The 20,625-nt window shown below is 39.1% G+C and overlaps 1 protein-coding gene across 1 annotated transcript in view; it reads left to right on the forward strand.

The window, feature by feature from the left end:
• The first annotated feature begins 760 nt into the window (after positions 1-760).
• The window catches only part of LOC149828560 (uncharacterized), a 44,272-nt gene continuing 24,407 nt past the window's right edge, over positions 761-20,625 (forward strand). The window contains exons 1-6 of the mRNA XM_090017085.1: positions 761-913; positions 1,218-1,427; positions 5,035-5,145; positions 5,293-5,619; positions 5,724-6,156; positions 6,300-7,929. Coding sequence (XP_089873211.1) covers positions 761-913; positions 1,218-1,427; positions 5,035-5,145; positions 5,293-5,619; positions 5,724-6,156; positions 6,300-7,929 — 2,864 coding nt within the window. The remainder of the gene's footprint in view (positions 914-1,217; positions 1,428-5,034; positions 5,146-5,292; positions 5,620-5,723; positions 6,157-6,299; positions 7,930-20,625) is intronic.

Below are 20,625 nucleotides of genomic sequence, written 5' to 3' on the forward strand. Positions count from 1 at the left end.
GGTTTTTCAAAATTCAAATTTTCAAAAGAAAAGCTTGTGTGACACCACCTCAGTGTGGGTCCCACATTGCTTCTTTATTGAAATAAGGATAAAACCACAACTTCTTTTTGGAATTTTCATAAAATCTAGACTAATTGGTAAAACAGGAATTTTTGGAAAGAGTTGGCCTCTGTAGGGCAATTTTGTAAAAGGAAGATATTTGAAATTGTCAAAAGGGCAAAATCTGAGTTGAAATTTATTGAAAATTATCCAGATTGTTTTCCTGAGAAAATATTTTGACATTCAGAGTCCTGGGGGTAAAATGGGAAGAATTGATAATTTTGAAGACCCAGGGTTTTGAAATCAATTTTGAAAAGAGTTGAAATTCTAATCTGGATTGAATATTTTGAAATCAAGAGTTCTGGACCTCGAAATGACATGTTGTGCAGTGCAGTGATTTGAAATGCTCATGCAATGATATGCAATGTCATGTCTTATGAAATGCAATCTTGAATCAAGACTTGGAGATGTCTGTCTCCTGTCAGGAATAAAATTTTGAACATCTGAGTTAAAATTAGAGAAATTTTGAGAGTTGCAGATGAAATTTGGACTTTTGCAAGGTCCGGCTCAGAAAATGACCATTTTGCCCTCCAGCGATTTCAGAGGCTGGATGTTGATGCTTGGTGGAGATGTAGGGGAGGTAAGTGAAAATTTGGGGTGTTTACAAACACAGGAGACAGCAAGCGGGAGGCGACGATCGCCGGCGGCTGCAGCACCCAGGATGGTGGCCGTGGCTGACGGCGAGTCGTCGGAGGTCACCGCCCTCACAGCCAAAAGACAGGGGAAAACGTGGTCGCTGGGAGGATCGTCGGTCGTTGGGAAGGCGACCGGACGGAAATGCTCGTCGGCATCTCCGATCGCCGACGGCGGCGGGGTGAGGAGCGAAAGAGAGAGAGAAGGGGCGAGGGTTTTGCCCCTCGCCCGAGACACTGTGTCCTTTTAAGGACACTGGCTTCTCGAGAAATCGAGAAGCCGGGGCGCGGGTCGGATCGAGCTCGGATCCGGGTCCGACACAGGGGGTCAGACCCTGACTCGCGTCCGACACATGCCGGGCACGTGTCTGACGCGAGTCGGACACGATTTTTTTTTTCATGGTCTTTACACTCTCTCTCTCTCTCTCTCTTAACGTTTTTGGCCCATCCGTCCTTCTCTTCCACTGTGGTGGTCGGCCATTGAAGCTGGACGTGTCGACCTCCCCTGCTGATCGTGTGGACTCCATTGCCAACAGTGGTGTGCCGCTCCGCGAAGAAGAAGTGTCGCCTTGTTCGCTTGAAGCTCCAACAAGATGTAAGGGGCACTATACTTATGTGTGGTACTCGCTGCCTTGTAGTACTTATGGGCTTGATGTTGCCCAAAAATCTGTACTAAACCATGCCAGCCATGGATGGGTATATAGGGGTCCAAGTTCTGGACTAGGATGATGATAAAAAAAAACGTTGGGTTTTGGATGGCTGAGCGATGGGGGGGGCTGGAAGTGAACTCATCCTAAACATTGGATGGGCATTTGTAACACACGGCTCTACAGAGATGAGACGATCATTTCGCCTTCCAATAGCTGTTAGAAAATTTAAGTTATATGCTCAGTAATATACACAGACCACATCCTGGTTGATGTTTTCGGTGGGGTTAATTTTCATGTGATAATATTCAATACATCATCATTGGTATACAATATCATAACAGTGTAAAAAAAAACGCTGAGTTGTGTTGTGAAAAAGGGATTTGCGTGGGATCATTAAATGACCGTGGACTCCTGCACATGTCGATTGTATGTGGTAGGTAACACACATGAATATCACAGTGATACGTAAAAAGTTTTGAAAGGGGTTTATCTTGGCATGTAATTGGGTGTACTGGTTTTTATATTAAATGTATGAAACACAAGAACTAATAAGCATGTGTAAGATATATATATGTATATATATATATAATGGGTTAATTTCAATGGTAATAATTATAGTGCTTAAGGGGTTCAAATATATATAGTTTCACATGTACCCATGTTTATAGCATTTGCACCTTTATAGTGATGTGTTTCCCAGGAACAATCAATGGATTATACGGTGGTTACAGAGAATGACATAACCATTGAGGGATATTGGTTTTTGTTTTGAAACACCCAAATCCACACTAGAGGGCGTCCAGTTATTTGAAATGTCTGATCGTTATCATTAGACGGCTTTGATATGGGCCTTAGTATATATATATATATATAAAGGAAACTGCTTGTTCTTGTAACTTATAGTTGTTGCTAAGGCTGAACGTTCCTTGATGGGGTGAACCCAACCATCTAAATTGCTGGATTATTCTTAATGTTTTTATTTATAATCTTGTTCTTGTAACTTATAGTTGTTGCTAAGGTTGAACGTTCCTTGATGGGGTGAACCCAACCATCTAAATTGTTGGACTATTCTTAATGTTTTTATTTATAATCTTGTTCTTGTAACTTATAGTTGTTGCTAAGGTTGAACGTTCCTTGATGGGGTGAACCCAACCATCTAAATTGCTGGATTATTCTTAATGTTTTTATTTATAATCTTGTTCTTGTAACTTATAGTTGTTGCTAAGGTTGAACGTTCCTTGATGGGGTGAACCCAACCATCTAAATTGCTGGACTATTCTTAATGTTTTTATTTATAATCTTGTTCTTGTAACTTATAGTTGTTGCTAAGGTTGAACGTTCCTTGATGGGGTGAACCCAACCATCTAAATTGCTGGACTATTCTTAATGTTTTTATTTATAATCTTGTTCTTGTAACTTATAGTTGTTGCTAAGGTTGAACGTTCCTTGATGGGGTGAACCCAACCATCTAAATTGTTGGATTATTCTTAATGTTTTTTTATTTATAATCTTGTTCTTGTAACTTATAGTTGTTGCTAAGGCTGAACCACACATGAGTGCAAGGCTATGTTGGGGCTGGTTTGCTCGTTCCTTGATGGGGTGAACCCAACCATCTAAATTGCTGGATTATTCTTAATGCTTTTATTTATAACCTGTAGCCTTGGTAACCAGCGTTGAAACGCTGTTATTGGGTGTATATGCTGTGACCAGGATGCTGGCCACTACTTGTAACATACAACAGATTAATAGGGGTCTATTGTGGCCAATCGAGCCTGAAAAGAAATGCTGAACCCCATAGTTGAGGTGCAAACCGTCAATCTCCTCCTTTCGGGAGGTTAGTGGAGCCTCACCCGAGCAAGGGTGATAACCGAACCGAGTGGTCCAGCTCCTCCCTAACCGTGGGCAACAAGTGAGTCGCAGGTTTTGAATCACGCACACTCATGGTGGCAGCTACATGGCCACATCGAGTCAATAGCTCAGGGTGCCGAGAATGTGCTTCCGGTTTCACCAAACTATGGATGGGCCTTTCAAAAATATATTTAGTAAGAGGACCAAGCCTATATACCACATAGATGGCAAACTTTATGGGTACGAATGTGTACGCCATATCAGAAAACAAATATTAAAATAATTGTTTTGAGTCGAGTAAGATTCTGAGAAATATTACTTCATGATGGTGCTTATAGGCACCACGGCTCAAAAATGCATATAATTGGTGTGAACCTTGAGTCGGGTTTGGGATTTTGGAAATCCCCTATGGTGCGAGGGCTTGCACAAGAGAAACAAACAAAGGAATGTGAATCATCAAATATGAGATTTACGAGGCTCTGGGTATACCTGAAGGAAGGTATATGTTACTGGACCCCTCATAGTACGATAGCTCGCACTTGGTTATAAAGAAAATGTAAAATGAAATATAAAACCTTTGAGACTCTGGGTATACCTGAAAGACGGTATATGTTACCGGATTTTCCGGGCTCTGGGTACACCTGAAAGATGGTGTATGTTACTGGACCCATGGTCTACCTTAGAGAGGGTCGGTGGTACAAGCTTCGTGGACATTCTTGTTTTCGTGAGAGCTAGGCGTCTCACTAGGTCCCCAGTCCATGAAGTTAGGGGGCCAGGACTACCAATGTATCCTAGGTGGTAGATCCAAGTCTTCTGCAGAAGTACAGGGTGCATCCTAATTCTTGTTCTTGCCACTGGGGAGTTCTCTCTCGGTCATTGACCGTCCCCTTTGGATATCCGTACGGCTAGTCATACGGGTTATTAAATAATAGACCCCCGTATGGTCTCGGTCCGCTACGAGGTCTATGCCTGTGTGTACCCACATGGTAAAAGTAAGATAAACATTAAATAATTTAAGTTTAATGTAATACTCATCCTTGAAGAATGATGTACTGTGGATATGACTTTCGTAAAACTTGTAGAATCTACAGATTTTGCTAATGTGAATAATTGTATCTTTAATTCAGTTATCTTTTGCACAGTATCATGAATTAGAAAGCATAATCTTTTTCTTAGAATGGTATAAATTTCCATGCTAGTTATATCTACAGATGTTGCACATATTTGTACACAGAACACTAAGCACCACATATGAATATAATGCTTCTTACGCAGACAGAGGAGTCTGACCCTTCTGCTTTAAATTTTATTTCAGGAAGCAACTAAATCGGAGCATCGGGGTGTCGTTTTGGATAAAGCCAAGAGATCTTATTTATTCAGTATTTTATGTTTGAACTCTGATTAGTAGATTTACATTTTTGTCATAGGATGTAATTAATGACATTAATGCTTTAATTAATGAATGGTATGCTTTTAGTACTTCTCTGTTTTACCTTGTAATGCACCCGACTTGTGTTTTTCTTACTTCCGCTATTTCAAAAAAAAAAAAATTACTCCAAAATTTTTACTATAAAAAGTTGGGGCGTTACAGTTTTGGTATCAGAGCGGGACTGAAAAACATGAGATCTTGGCTCTTCCAGCGACCGCGATGACTTTGTAAGTAGGGTATAATGTGATTTTAATATCTTAGGAGTAAATTAGTAAAATTGTATATTGTGTTTCTGTGAAATTATAAATAGAGGATGGTGACAAATTCATTTTTTCTTTTTTTTCTTCTTTCTTTATTTAATGATTTGTCCACATAGATGACGTGGTCAAATCGTTGCAATGACATAATGGAGACATTGCACAACCTGGCCGAGGTGGTTGGTCAACAGGCTTCAGCAATGCAGCAGATGGGCAATAATTTACATCAGGTTGCCCACGAGAAGAGAACAAACGGTGGGACTATGTCCTACAAGAAATTCATGGACATGGATCCTCCTGCTTTCTCCGAAAAGACGGATCCAGAAGCTGCTGAGAGTTGGATACGAGAGATCGAACGTATCTTCCGTGTACTGGAGGTGCCCGAGGAGCGTCGGGTGGACTTTGGGACATATCGTCTCAAGGATTATGCTGAAAAGTGGTGGACTGAATTTGTAGAAGTCTTCAATGCCACCTATTTTCCCAAGCACAAGAGGGCAAAGAAGATGCAGGAATTCTTGGATCTGCAACAAGGCGAGATGCCCCTCGCTGATTACATCACTAAGTTCCACAGTCTGGAACGATATTGTCCAAATGTGTACACATCGGATGAGGATCGGGCAATGAAATTTGCTCGAGGCTTGAAGACGGATTTGCGGAACCGTCTGTATACCCGAGGGCCCAAGAACCTCGATGAAGCTATCCAGGTAAAAGATCATTTCTTTTCATGTTATAAGTTGCATCAAAGTTTATAAGGTACCGTTAACCCTTAGATTGTAATGGATTGTTCCTGTCTGTCCCGGACACACAGGTGGCGACTCTCCTAGATGATGACTGGAAGGAGGGACAAAAGTCGCAAAAGAAAAAAATCGGGGTTCAAAAACCCGAGTTCAAGAAGAGGTTTGGTGGTAAGCGTTTCAACCATCAAACCAAGAAATCAAGGCACAATGGAGGTACTAGACCCATGTCAGGGCAGAATCAGAGGTGCCAGAAGTGCAACCGCTTTCACCCCGGACAACAATGCCCCCGGGAGACAGGAGGGTGTCTTTACTGTGGAAAAATGGGACACTATATCAAGGAGTGTCGGAAGAAGCAAGCCGATGATGCACGACGTGGTACTCGAGGACAACAACCTCAACAACACCGTGCACCGCCACCACAGCCTCAGGCGGCTCCACAACGCGTAGCAGGACGCGTGTATGCCACCACAGCTGACCAACTGGAGACGGGGAACCTTGTGCAAGGTACCGTGCTTGTTTCGGGCCAAGCTGCCCTTGTCTTATTTTATTGTGGAGCTTCACATTCCTTTATATCTATAAATTTTGCAAAACAACTTAGTAATCCCACTGAATCATTAAACATGAATTAGTGGTATACAACCCCATAGGGCTTAACGAAATCTGTGTGAACTATATGCCAGAAGTAGAGATCATATTAGGGAATCACAACCTACCTGCTAATTTAGTATTACTCGATATGACCGAGTATGACATCATATTAGGTATGGACTGGCTGTTTGAACATTACGCCAGGATTCTCTGTAGAGAAGGAAAGGTTGTCCTGTCTCGACCTAACATGCCAGAGGTTGTATTTCGTCTAGCAATACCAGATATTCAAAAAAAGGTTGTTTCGACCCTCAAGGCCCAAAAGTATCTCCGTCGGGGAGATATGGCTTTCCTAGTCAGTATGATCGAAGGAGAAATGAAGTCGACTCCGATTGGGGATATGGAAATCGTCCGCGATTTTGCCAATGTATTTCCAGAAGAACTTCTTGGACTTCCTCCTCGGCGGGAAGTCGAGTTCGGGATCGAACTAATGCCAGGTACAAAGCCAATATCAAGATCACCCTATCGGATGGCACCAACAGAGTTGGAAGAACTGAAGAAGCAGTTGCAAGAGCTGATGGAGCGTGGTTTTGTACGACCAAGCACGTCTCCATGGGGAGCACCGGTCCTGTTCGTGAAAAAGAAGGACGGGTCTATGAGACTATGTATAGACTATAGAATGTTGAACCAAGCAACTGTGAAGAACAAATATCCTCTACCCCGTATTGAGGATCTATTTGATCAACTAAAAAGAGCAAAAGTCTTTTCTAAGATTGATTTGAGGTCAGGTTATCACCAGTTGAGAATAAAAGATGAAGATATCCCAAAATCAGCGTTTCAAACCAGATATGGGCATTTTGAGTTTGTGGTAATGCCATTTGGACTCACTAATGCCCCAGCGGCATTCATGGACCTGATGAATCGGGTATTCAGGCCATACTTAGACTCATTTGTCATCATCTTCATCGATGATATATTGATATATTCAGAAAATGCGGAGGAACATAAAGAACATTTGAAAATTGTCTTAGAAACCCTCCGGACACATCAGTTATATGCCAAGTTCTCGAAATGTGAATTCTGGCTTGAAGAAGTCATGTTCCTTGGACATGTGATCTCAAAAGATGGAGTTTCAGTAGATCCTGCCAAAGTTGAAGCTGTGATGAATTGGTCACAACCAAAGAATGTCAGCGAAATCCGAAGCTTCCTAGGATTAGCTGGCTACTATAGGCGATTTATCCAAGACTTCTCCCGAATCGCTATGCCAATGACCAAACTTCTACGAAAAGGGGTAAAGTTTGAATGGAATAAGAAAAGTGAAGAAAGCTTTCAAACTCTTAAAGCTAAACTTACCACAGCTCCAGTGTTAGCCTTACTGTCTGGAAGCGGAGGATTCGTGGTGTACACGGACGCTTCTGGTACTGGACTGGGGTGTGTACTGATGCAGCATGGCAAAGTCATTGCCTATGCATCACGACAACTGAAGATTCATGAGTGGAATTACCCCACTCACGACCTGGAGTTGGCGGCCGTGGTTTTTGCTTTGAAGGTTTGGAGACATTATTTATATGGGGAGCAGTTCGAAGTCTTCACTGATCACAAGAGCTTGAAGTATCTGTTTTCTCAGAAGGAACTTAATATGCGACAAAGAAGGTGGCTCGAGTTCATCAAGGACTACGAATTTACAATCTCGTACCATCTCGGGAAAGCAAATGTTGTTGTTGATGCCCTTAGTCGTAAGGCTGGGGGGAATCTTTCTAGCCTAGTAAGTCTTGAATGGAAGATGATTTCTGAGTTCATAGAATGGAGACCTTTCTCCGACGATCAAGGCATACTTAGGCTGTCTAGCCTGACGGTACGATCAGAACTGCAAGAGCGGATCATGATTAAGCAAAAAGAAGACTCGCAGTACGGGAAGATGGAGGCATTGACATTGCAAGAAGACACGGCTTTCCAACGCAAGGAGGATGGAAGTATATGGTTTAAGGATCGACTATGGGTACCGAGTGATCCAGAGACCAGAGAAGAGTTATTAGCAGAGGCACATAAGAGCAAGTATACCATTCACCCGGGCAGTACCAAGATGTTCAAAGATCTTCAATACAGGTACTGGTGGAATGGTATGAAGCGCGATGTTGCAAGGTAACCAATTCACGAGAAAAATTTATGTGTTCTAATTAGGTTGTTCTTTCTATGATATAAGATCGGAATTATGCTAATTTTTGCTATCATTCTAGATACGTCGCAAAGTGCTTGACATGTCAACAAATCAAAATCGAGCATCAAAGGCCAGGAGGAACGATGCAACTGATGGAAATTCCTCAATGGAAATGGGAACATATCACGATGGATTTCGTGATGGGGTTACCACGAACCCGAAAGAACCATGACTCTATTTGGGTAGTGGTTGACCGACTTACTAAGTCAGCACACTTCCTACCGATGAGAAAGGGTCAGTCACTGGAGAGCCTGACTGATCTGTATATCCAGGAGATAATGCGACTACATGGGGTGCCAGTCTCGATTATTTCTGATAGAGACCCTCGGTTTACCTCACGACTGTGGGGGCAGTTACAAAAGGCATTGGGGACTAAGTTGAAGTTCAGCACTGCCTTTCATCCACAAACCGACGGACAGTCAGAAAGGACCATACAGACACTGGAGGACATGCTTCGTGCTTGTATGTTGGATTAGAAAGGTGAATGGGACACTCACGTGGTACTAGCAGAATTCGCTTACAATAATAGCTACCATGTGAGTATTGGCACGGCGCCCTTCGAAGCACTATATGGGCGGCCTTGTAGGTCACCAGTATATTGGGATGAAGTTGGAGAAAGAACAGTTGAGTCGCCAATGGTACTTCAACATTACACTGAACAAATACAGAAGATACGAGATCGACTTAGAGCAGCACAGAGTCGACAGAAAAGTTATGCGGATCAGAGACGCAGAGAGCTTAGTTTCGAAGTGGGAGATGCAGTGTTTGTCAAGGTATCACCGACCAAGAGCGTTTTCAGATTCGGAAAGAAGGGAAAGTTGAGTCCTAGATACGTCAGACCTTTCCCGATATTAGAGCGGATCGGTGAAACGGCTTATCGAGTTGAGCTACCATCTCAACTTGCCAAGATTCATAATGTATTTCGCGTATCGATGTTGAGAAAATACATTCAAGATCCATCACACGTGATTCAGTTTGAGGACATCAGTGTGCAAGAAGATCTGACCGTAGAAGAGAGACCGATTGAAATCGTAGATCGCAGTGAGCGGGTGATACGAAATAAGGTCATCCCATTAGTCAAAGTGAGATGGAGACATCATGGCTTAGAAGAATGCACGTGAGAACCGGAAGCAACAATGAAGGACAAATACCCACAATTGTTTGATTGATATGTATTACAAATTTCGTGGACGAAATTTCTTTTTAGAGGGGAAGGATGTAAAATTCATGAAATTTATGAAATTCTAAATGAATAAAAGGGAGCAGTTGTGTGAAATAGTAAGATTTTAAGTTAGGCAGTACAATTTTTTTTATGACTTGTGGTTTCTAGAACGAAACCTGTAACAAACTCTCAAAAGTGGTATTGGGATCCGGATCTTGGCAAGATCCGATAATCCGACCCGGTTCACAAGAACCAATGATAAAGTAAATGGTTTTGGGATAATAGCGTGAGATCCGAAACACATTTAAGGTAAGGGAGGGCAAGTTTAGAACCAACGGGTGAAAAATCCACCTGAAAATGGAAGAAATCCATCGACAAGAAAAAAAAACATCCAAATATGACATAAATAGAATTTTCTTGCAAAAGTAAACACCAAGTGATGGTGTGGTGTAGTGGTAGGATGCATGGTTGTGGGGAGCCACAACCCAAGTTCAAAACCCCGGAGTGCCCATGTAAAACATTGTTTTTTTTCATAAAATCCGAAATAAGACTAAAAGAGTTAACTACACTTTAATTCACACACTTAACAACGAAAAATAATGTAGCACAAGTGGTGGAGCTCGTTACCCCGTAGGTTGATGACCCCGGTTCAAAACCCCCTGTGCATGGATATTTCATTTTTGCACCAAAAGAGGATGATGAAAAAAAAATAATAATAAATAAACTCTACCTCATAACCACCTCCCACCAAAAACGTGCTGGAGTGGTTTTGGCTCCTCTTTTTTTTCAAAAAACAAGAAAAAATCCCACCAAATGGGGGAGGGTACCACTAAAAGAAAAAAAAATTGAAGTTTGAATAATTTTGCTAATAAGAGGGAGGGGTAATATTGGAAACTCCAATCACCCACTAAAAAGGTGGGCTGGAGATTAGGTTTTTGAAACAAATTAAAAGTTTCCCTAAGTAGGGAAGTAACTTAAATGTGGTGAAAGGAGAAAACGGCTGGACTGCTCTCTCTCTCTCTCTCTCTCTCTCTCTCTCTCTCTCTCTCTCTCTCTCTCTCTCTCTCTCTCTCTCTCTCTCTCTCTCTCTCTCTCTTAACGTTTTTGGCCCATCCGTCCTTCTCTTCCACCGTGGTGGTCGGCCATTGAAGCTGGACGTGTCAACCTCCCTTGCTGATCGTGTGGACTCCATTGCCAACAGTGGTGTGCCGCTCCGCGAAGAAGAAGTGTCACCTTGTTCGCTTGAAGCTCCAACAAGATGTAAGGGGCACTATACTTATGTGTGGTACTCGCTGCCTTGTAGTACTTATGGGCTTGATGTTGCCCAAAAATCTGTACTAAACCATGCCAGCCATGGATGGGTATATAGGGGTCCAAGTTCTGGAATGAGATGATGATAAAAAAAAAACATTGGGTTTTGGATGGCTGAGCGATGGGGGGGGCTGGATGTGAACTCATCCTAAACATTGGATGGGCATTTGTAACACACGGCTCTACAGAGATGAGACGATCATTTCGCCTTCCAATAGCTGTTAGAAAATTTAAGTTATATGCTCAGTAATATACACAGACCACATCCTGGTTGATGTTTTCGGTGGGGTTAATTTTCATGTGATAACATCCAATACATCATCATTGGTATACAATATCATAACAGTGTAAAAAAAAAATGTTGAGTTGTGTTGTGAAAAAGGGATTTGCGTGGGATCATTAAATGACCGTGGACTCCTGCACATGTCGATTGTATGTGGTAGGTAACACACATGAATATCACAGTGATACGTAAAAAGTTTTGAAAGGGGTTTATCCTGTCATGTAATTGGGTGTACTGGTTTTTAGATTAAATGTATGAAACACAAGAACTAATAAGCATGTGTAAGATATATATATATATATGTATATATATATATAATGGGTTAATTTCAATGGTAATAATTATAGTGGTTAAGGGGTTTAAATATATATAGTTTCACATGTACGCATGTTTATAGCATTTGCACCTTTATAGTGATGTGTTTCCCAGGAACAATCAATGGATTATACGGTGGTTACAGAGACTGACATAACCATTGAGGGATATTGGTTTTTGTTTTGAAACACCCAAATCCACACTAGAGGGCGTCCAGTTATTTGAAATGTCTGATCGTTATCATTAGACGGTTTTGATATGGGCCTTAGTTATATATATATATAAAGGAAACTACTTGTTCTTGTAACTTATAGTTGTTGCTAAGGCTGAACGTTCCTTGATGGGGTGAACCCAACCATCTAAATTGCTTGATTATTCTTAATGTTTTTATTTATAATCTTGTTCTTGTAACTTATAGTTGTTGCTAAGGTTGAACGTTCCTTGATGGGGTGAACCCAACCATCTAAATTGTTGGACTATTCTTAATGTTTTTATTTATAATCTTGTTCTTGTAACTTATAGTTGTTGCTAAGGTTGAACGTTCCTTGATGGGGTGAACCCAACCATCTAAATTGCTTGATTATTCTTAATGTTTTTATTTATAATCTTGTTCTTGTAACTTATAGTTGTTGCTAAGGTTGAACGTTCCTTGATGGGGTGAACCCAACCATCTAAATTGCTGGACTATTCTTAATGTTTTTATTTATAATCTTGTTCTTGTAACTTATAGTTGTTGCTAAGGTTGAACGTTCCTCGATGGGGTGAACCCAACCATCTAAATTGCTGGACTATTCTTAATGTTTTTATTTATAATCTTGTTCTTGTAACTTATAGTTGTTGCTAAGGTTGAACGTTCCTTGATGGGGTGAACCCAACCATCTAAATTGCTGGATTATTCTTAATGTTTTTTTATTTATAATCTTGTTCTTGTAACTTATAGTTGTTGCTAAGGATGAACGTTCCTTGATGGGGTGAACCCAACCATCTAAATTGCTGGATTATTCTTAATGTTTTTTTATTTATAATCTTGTTCTTGTAACTTATAGTTGTTGCTAAGGCTGAACCACACATGAGTGCAAGACTATGTTGGGGCTGGTTTGCTCGTTCCTTGATGGGGTGAACCCAACCATCTAAATTGCTGGATTATTCTTAATGCTTTTATTTATAACCTGTAGCCTTGGTAACCAGCGTTGAAACGCTGTTATTGGGTGTATATGCTGTGACCAGGATGCTGGTCACTACTTGTAACATACAACAGATTGATAGGGGTCTATTGTGGCCAATCGAGCCTGAAAGGAAATGTTGAACCCCATAGTTGAGGTGCAAACCGTCAATCTCCTCCTTTCGGGAGGTTAGTGGAGCCTCACCCGAGCAAGGGTGATAACCGAACCGAGTGGTCCAGCTCCTCCCTAACCGTGGGCAACAAGTGAGTCGCAGGTTTTGAATCGCGCACACTCATGGTGGCAGCTACATGGCCACATCGAGTCAATAGCTCAGGGTGCCGAGAATGTGCTTCCGATTTCACCAAACCGTGGATGGGCCTTTCAAAAATATATTTAGTAAGAGGACCAAGCCTATATATCACATAGATGGCAAACTTTATGGGTATGAATGTGTATGCCATATCCGAAAACAAATATTAAAATAAGGGTTTTGAGTCGAGTAAGATTCTGAGAAATATTACTTCTTGATGGTGCTTATAGGCACCATGGCTCAAAAATGCATATAATTGGTGTGAACCCTGAGTCGGGTTTGGGATTTCGGAAACCCCTTGTGGTGCGAGGGCTTGCACAAGAGAAACAAACAAAGGAATGTGAATCATCAAATATGAGATTTACGAGGCTCTGGGTATACCTGAAGGAAGGTATATGTTACCGGACCCCTCATAGTACGATAGCTCGCACTTGGTTATAAAGAAAATGTAAAATAAAATATAAAACCTTTGAGACTCTGGGTATACCTGAAAGACGGTATATGTTACCGGATTCTCCGGGCTCTGGGTACACCTGAAAGATGGTGTATGTTACTGGACCCATGGTTTACCTTAGAGAGGGTAGGTGGTACAAGCTTCGTGGACATTCTTGTTTTCGTGAGAGCTAGGCGTCTCACCAGGTCCCCAGTCCACGAAGTTAGGGGGGCAGGACTACCAATGTATCCTAGGTGGTAGATCCAAGTCTTCTGTAGAAGTATAGGGTGCATCCTAATTCTTGTTCTTGCCACTGGGGAGTTCTCTCTCGGTCATTGACCGTCCCCTTTGAATATTCGTACGGCTAGTCATACGGGTTATTAAATAATAGACCCCCGTATGGTCTCGGTCCGCTACGAGGTCTATGCCTGTGCGTACCCACAGGGTAAGAGTAAGATAAACATTAAATAATTTAAGTTTCATGAAATACTCATCCTTGAAGAATGGTGTACTGTGGATATGACTTTCGTAAAACTTGTAGAATCTACAGATTTTGCTAATGTGAATAATTGTATCTTTAATTCAGTTATCTTTTGCACAGTATCATGAATTAGAAAGCATAATCTTTTCCTTAGAATGGTATAAATTTCCATGCTAGTTATATCTACAGATGTTGCACATATTTGTACACAGGACACTAAGTACCACATATGAATATAATGCTTCTTACGCAGACAGGGGAGTCTGACCCTTCTGCTTTAAATTTTTTTTCAGGAAGCAACTAAATCGGAGCATCGGGGTGTCGTTTTGGATAAAGCCAAGAGATCTTATTTATTCAGTATTTTATGTTTGAACTCTGATTAGTAGATTTACATTTTTGTCATAGGATGTAATTAATGACATTAATGCTTTAATTAATGAATGGTATGCTTTTAGTACTTCTCTGTTTTTCCCTGTAATGCACCCGACTTGTGTTTTTCTTACTTCCGCTATTTCAAAAAAAAAAATTACTCCAAAATTTTTACTATAAAAAGTTGGGGCGTTACATCAAGAAAAGGTGTCAACTTCCTCGTAGGCTCCATACTTGCGATAGAGTCCTAACAAGTCGATGAACTGATTTTTGTTGATCTCAGTGAGAGGCCAAGATCTGCTCCCTGTTGCTCTGGCTAATGCTTCTCGAACGTCTATCCCCTTAATGTTGATCAGGAACTGTTGCTCGACCGGATCACCTGGCTGACCAGCTGGCTCTGGCAATCCCATGATGTCACTGAATTCGTCCATCAGTAAAGTCATTTCTTCCCATGGAAACCAAAATGTGCAGGTACATGGATTCCACCGCTCTGCCATAGCCTGAATCAAACTTTCGTTAATGGTTCGCTTGCCCACTGATGATGCCATCTCTAATCCACAATCATCCAAGTGGTTTGGGAACATACGCGAGAAGGTGGCGAACCAAGAATAATACCACCGAGGGAAGAAGGGATGAGTCTGGATAACCAGATGATCCGGGGATCCATCCTTTACCTGACAGAAGACTTGATCTCTGGGAAAGACAGCATCGAGGGAATTGGACGTCATCGGAATGATACTGAGTTAAAAAATGAGAAAAATCAGATAGAATGCAAGACTTACAGATAGACTCTTGAAGAAGAGAAGAAAATCCTGGAAATTTTTAAAAATTTTGAGGAAATTTTAAAAGAGTTTTCCAAGGTTTTAAAGAAAATTTTGATCTAAAAGAGAGTGTAGATAGAGGAAAAATATACACCTGGGTTTCTGAAAATAAGGGGAAATTTTAATTAATATACCCAGGGTTTGGAAAAAAGGTTTGATATATAGAAGAACACAAGGAAACATCGCATAATTACAGTTGCACAAACAAGGATGCGCAAAACAGCACTCCTTAAAGGCTAATTCTAAATGCAATATTTGAATTGACTTGTAGGACCTTAATCCTAACTCTAGGGTTCAAATCATCTGATTCCAATCAAGGTACGTCGATATACTCAAGTCGAAGCTCGAAGTACGTGGCACATAAAATATTTCTTTGGTTCTAAGGTAATGGCTCCCCAACATCCTTGAGCACCTATCGATATACCTCGGACTATGGACCTTAGGTATGTGATAGGGGGGTGCTAACCCAAATAAGTGGTCCAGTTGTGAGGCTCTCTTCTGAACTATGGTTCAGTGAAACAACCCAGCAACGTGAAGACCTGGACAATATAGGTAGGGATGTTTTCGAAAACATGCTCAACATGCAATAAAACCAGAAAGCTCTAATGTAAGTCCTAAAAGAGATAGAAATTAAATGAAGAGAAACATTCACTTAAATACATTGTTTGCATCCAATCCCCTAGAATTGAGGAGAGTTGTATTTCAGACCTAAATCTAAGTGAATATGGAATAATCTCCTCAATATGGTCCTACCAAACCATACTTAAATCTTATATGCATTATGTCAGCTTAGGACAGAGTCTAGGCTCCTAAGGTTTGCAAGGAAATGAAGCTGACATTTAAAGAATAAAGACTTAGAAAATATCAAAGCAAAGCAAAGGCATCAATTCGACCAGACGAAGACGAGTCTCATCTCGGTCGCCAACTTCTGTGATCATTCAAAAAAATTTCCTCTCATTCCTCTTTTCCTTCTCTTTGCCTTTCTAGCCTCTATTCCATTTTTGAATGGGGATAAATAGATAGAAAAGAAGAGAGAATGAGAAAAGGAGAGAAGAGAGAGGAACTTTTTTGCAAGGTGTCATCTGACCAAGATTTTGAAAATAAAAATAACTCACCTCCATTTTGAAATTTTGCGGGAAAAATGGAGAGACAGGATTCGCTCGTCGGTATGAGGTTCGACTGTTCCTGGCGCCTTTACCAGGGGTAATCAAACCAAGGATCGAATTTATGCCTTTTTGTTTTGCGAAAATATCATCTAAGAATTTATTCTAAGTCTAAATGCACAAAGAATCATGCTTGTGCAATGCAAATGCAAGGGTGTATGCTTTTGAGAAAATAATTTAGAAACTTGAGATCTTCCAAGTGATTCTGAAATAAATGTGATAATGGAGAGAAGAAATGATTCAAAGGGTTGAATTTGATTTGAAAAAGTTAGATTTTGGATCCAACTCAGAATTTGAAATAGATCAGGAAGAAGAGACTTGAAATTTCCAAGTCTTGGAATGATCAGGATTTGGAAAGATAAATCTGCAGATGAGGAGAAAATGAATTTAGAATTGGAATTTTTGAAATAAGAATGATTTTTCAAAGTCATAATGGACTTTAAATTGGGATCGATTTTCAAGAATTGATTTTGAATTCAATACCTAAACATGAATTGAATTTGAATTTAGACTTGAGAAATAGATTTGAAATTGGCTTTGAAAAATGAGAATTGGAAATAAAATTAGATTTGAAAATCTAGAATGGAATTTTGATCTAAAGTCTAGTATCCAAGATAAAACTGAATCTGAAATCCTAAATTGAATTGGATCCGAAGTCTGGAATCCAAAATGGAGTTGAATCCGAAATCTGGAATTCTAAATGGAATTGGACCCGAAGTTTGGAATCCAAAAAATGAAGTTGGATCCGAAATCCGAAATCCTAAATGGAATTGGATCCGAAATCTGAATCCTAAGATGGAGTTGGATCCGAAATCTGAAATCCTAAAATGAAATTGGATTCGAAATCTGGAATCTTAAAATGAAGTTGGATCTAAAGTTCGAAATCCAAAATGGAGATTGGTTTTGGAAATCTGGATCCAAAGTGGAATTGGGTTCTAATTATAGAATTGGATTTTGAAAGTCCAAATGGGACTTTTGAAGATGGATCTGGGTTTTGAAAACCCAGATTTGAATTTAAGACTTTAAGGAAAGAAAAAAAAATTGAGTTTTGAGATTCAGAATCAATCTCAAAACTTTGATTTTGAATTTGAGAATCAAGACTTAAAAAAAAATAAAGAATGAACTTGGTTTAAAGCTTGAATTTTTGAAATGAGAAAATGAAACAGAAATTTCAAAGTTTTAAATTGAACTTTGAAATTTGAACTAAAATGTTGAATTGAATTTGAAATTGAATCCTGAAAATGAATTCGAAATTCCAAAGTTGAATTGAACTTTGAAATTCGATTTGAATTGGAGATGGAATTTTGAATATAAAAATGAATTTGAAATTTCAAAGTCAAATTGGATTTTGAAATTGAATTTTGAATCTTGAAATGAGATAGAATTGAATTGAAATAGAAATTTGAAGATTGATTTGAGAAGTGAAGAAGATACTTGAAGAATTATCTCAAAAATCATTTGGATTTTGAAATAAAAGAATTTTTTTTAAAATATGATGTAATTCTATCCTAAATGATGAAATGAGTTGAAGAATTTTGAAATTGAATTTGAAAAGCATATTTTATTCTTTAAATGAATTGAAATAAGATTGAAGATATAATACATCTTTGACTATGGTCATAAGATGTATTATATAATAATCGTATTTAAATTCGAGTGAAGAATAAAACACTTTTTTGGTGCCTTTATAGAGTTTAAAATGAAATTAACTCTCAATATATCCTGACTATAGCCATTGATATATATTTTGAGTTAATTTTAAATTAAACTTTAATAAAGGAAGAAAATATTTGAAAATATGATGATTTTTTAAGGAGATCCAGTGTGGATCCGATGTTATTCCATAAAAGATGCAAATCCTAAGCATTGTCTATATTTTGACTATGGCCATCAACGTGGATCATTTGCTTAATATTAATCACCTCCTATTAGAATGGTGCACATGCCATTTGTGTCCTCATTCGTGAAATTTTGAAATAAAATAGAAAATGACATGAAACAAGCAATTCTGGAAAAATATGCATGCTCATTCATTCTATTCTAATGTAGGGAATGTAAATATTCTCATTAATTTCTAACTATTACAATTTTGAATTTGAAATTTAAAATTACAACTCTTGAATTATAAAGAAAGCAGCCTTCCCTGCATGATTCTTGCAAAAATCAAGTTTATCATAAGACAAAAGATGCATATAAGAGGAAATTTTAACAACACTACATCGAATCTTCAACGCAGCTGACAAGAGGCTCATGCATATGTCAAAGGTTTATATATATATATATATATATATATATATATATATATATATATATATATATATATATATATATATATATATATATATATACACTGATGAAAGAGGATATAGGTATATGAATGGTTATACTAAAGAGGGGATATACATTTTAGGATACATGTATATTGCAATGCACCTATCCAACACATGCATAAAAACACATATATACACGACCAATGGAAAATGTATGATGAGATTATCAGTGCACCATATATTCAAAAAAAAATATATATGATATCATGCAAGTGCAGGGAATGTAAGGGTAGTTGCTGCTGGAAAATGTGAAATTGACGATGGGTGGCAGTTGGATATGACCCCAAGATCCCTTGTTTAAAGATAGTGCAACTTTACCACTCCAATTATCACATTCAATGCACAGCCAATGAAACATCATCTAATAGAAAAGATGTTACAGCCAAGTACTCTAGAATGTCACCAAGGAAAAACTGTCAGAAGATCAACAAGAAATAATTGTTGTGCATTTGAACTAGTCCACAGGAAAAATCCTCGAGACCATCAAACAGAGTAGTGCTCAAAAAAAAGAGCCATGGACACTACCTCTTTTATCAATCCCTTTGAAACAGACCCTAGCAAGATCATCTCTAAAAGGGTGATCCTTGTCTTTCGCATCAAATGGGTCCTCATGCATAGTAAATACCATAACAAGAACTTTCAGCTACTCCTACTAGGGAAAAATCAACCAAAAAAGGATAATACAACATCTAGAGTCACTTATCCACGATCACTGAACCAATTTTTGACTTGGAATTGATAAGTGACTGAAGAACATCGACAAGCCTTATAGGGTATCTTGAAAAAAACCAAAGTACCTCCCGTAATATGCCCAGAAAGTTTGGCAAACTTGGTATCCCAAGTCATGACCCAGGTGCCAATCACATTTTCATATGATGAATCTCCAAAACATGTCCTTCCTCATAACAAAGTGTTGCATATCACTGTCCAGATCAAGGGATATTCAATTACCTACTACTTGATAGATGGCAATAGATGTCTTAATATATGTCCTTATGTCATTATCCAAAAGATTAATGTGACCTGATTTGAGTTCGGAGACCACTGCATCCAAATCAGTAGTTACGACAGAAATGTCACTACAACTTTGGGTACGATAGTAATGAATGTTGAAATGGGGCATGTATCTCATCAAACTTTGTTCCATGTGGTGAACATTTTTGTCCTATAATCTTCTTCAAGGTATGGATCCATGAACTGAAGGCAGATCCATCTACCTATCATCAGTAAGTCAAGATACCCTAGAAAGATCAAATCATTATGGTGTTTGATGATGATCCAACTATCAAGGTGGTGAAACCTATGATACCTCATCCTGAGTAGTTTTTCAATATTCCCTCCATTTGGGAGAAGGGTGAGACTTAGCTATTAAATCAAACATGGGTAGAACTTTTAAAGTGGAAACTGTGGATTGTTAAAAAAGACCCAGATGATTTCAAATTCAAACAATGCAAAGAGTATCCTGGATTCGCCAACTTCACTAAAGTATGGTCGATGGTCCTCAAAATGGGTTACTTACCTTCTCAAGGATTGGGAAAAAATAACCAAGGTATCTAAATTCCTATCCAAGTCTCAAAGACTAATTCCAGAGGAGTAAGATATGACAGAAAAGAAAAGAAGAAGGCAATGGCTATAAGGTGACATGAACCTCCTTACTTTATCTCAAGACAAATGTTGAATCTTAAGATAATTCAAGAAAAATAACCAGACAGCGAGTCAAGTCTTGAAGGACTAACATCGCTATTTGAAAGTACTAGCTGGCATGACAGTCAGAAATCAAAGGAGAATCCTTCAGAGGAGGATCCAGATTAAACAAAACTTGGTCCAAACCCAATGAACTCTGAAATGGTGATATTTATAGAAAAAGCCAGATTAAGAAAATAAGGTCAAAACCAAGTGCTTGATAAGAACATCGAGTATGCTTACTCATCATGGTGCACCTCCATTTTGGAGGATTTTTTTTAAAAATATATTCCAATAGTCTTGGGACCATTATCACCAAAGGAGACTGAATTGGCTTACTTTGTCA

This window comes from Nuphar pumila, chromosome 9, assembly GCF_984573655.1.
Source record: "Nuphar pumila chromosome 9, dmNupPumi1.hap1.1, whole genome shotgun sequence".
Lineage (NCBI taxonomy): Eukaryota > Viridiplantae > Streptophyta > Magnoliopsida > Nymphaeales > Nymphaeaceae > Nuphar > Nuphar pumila.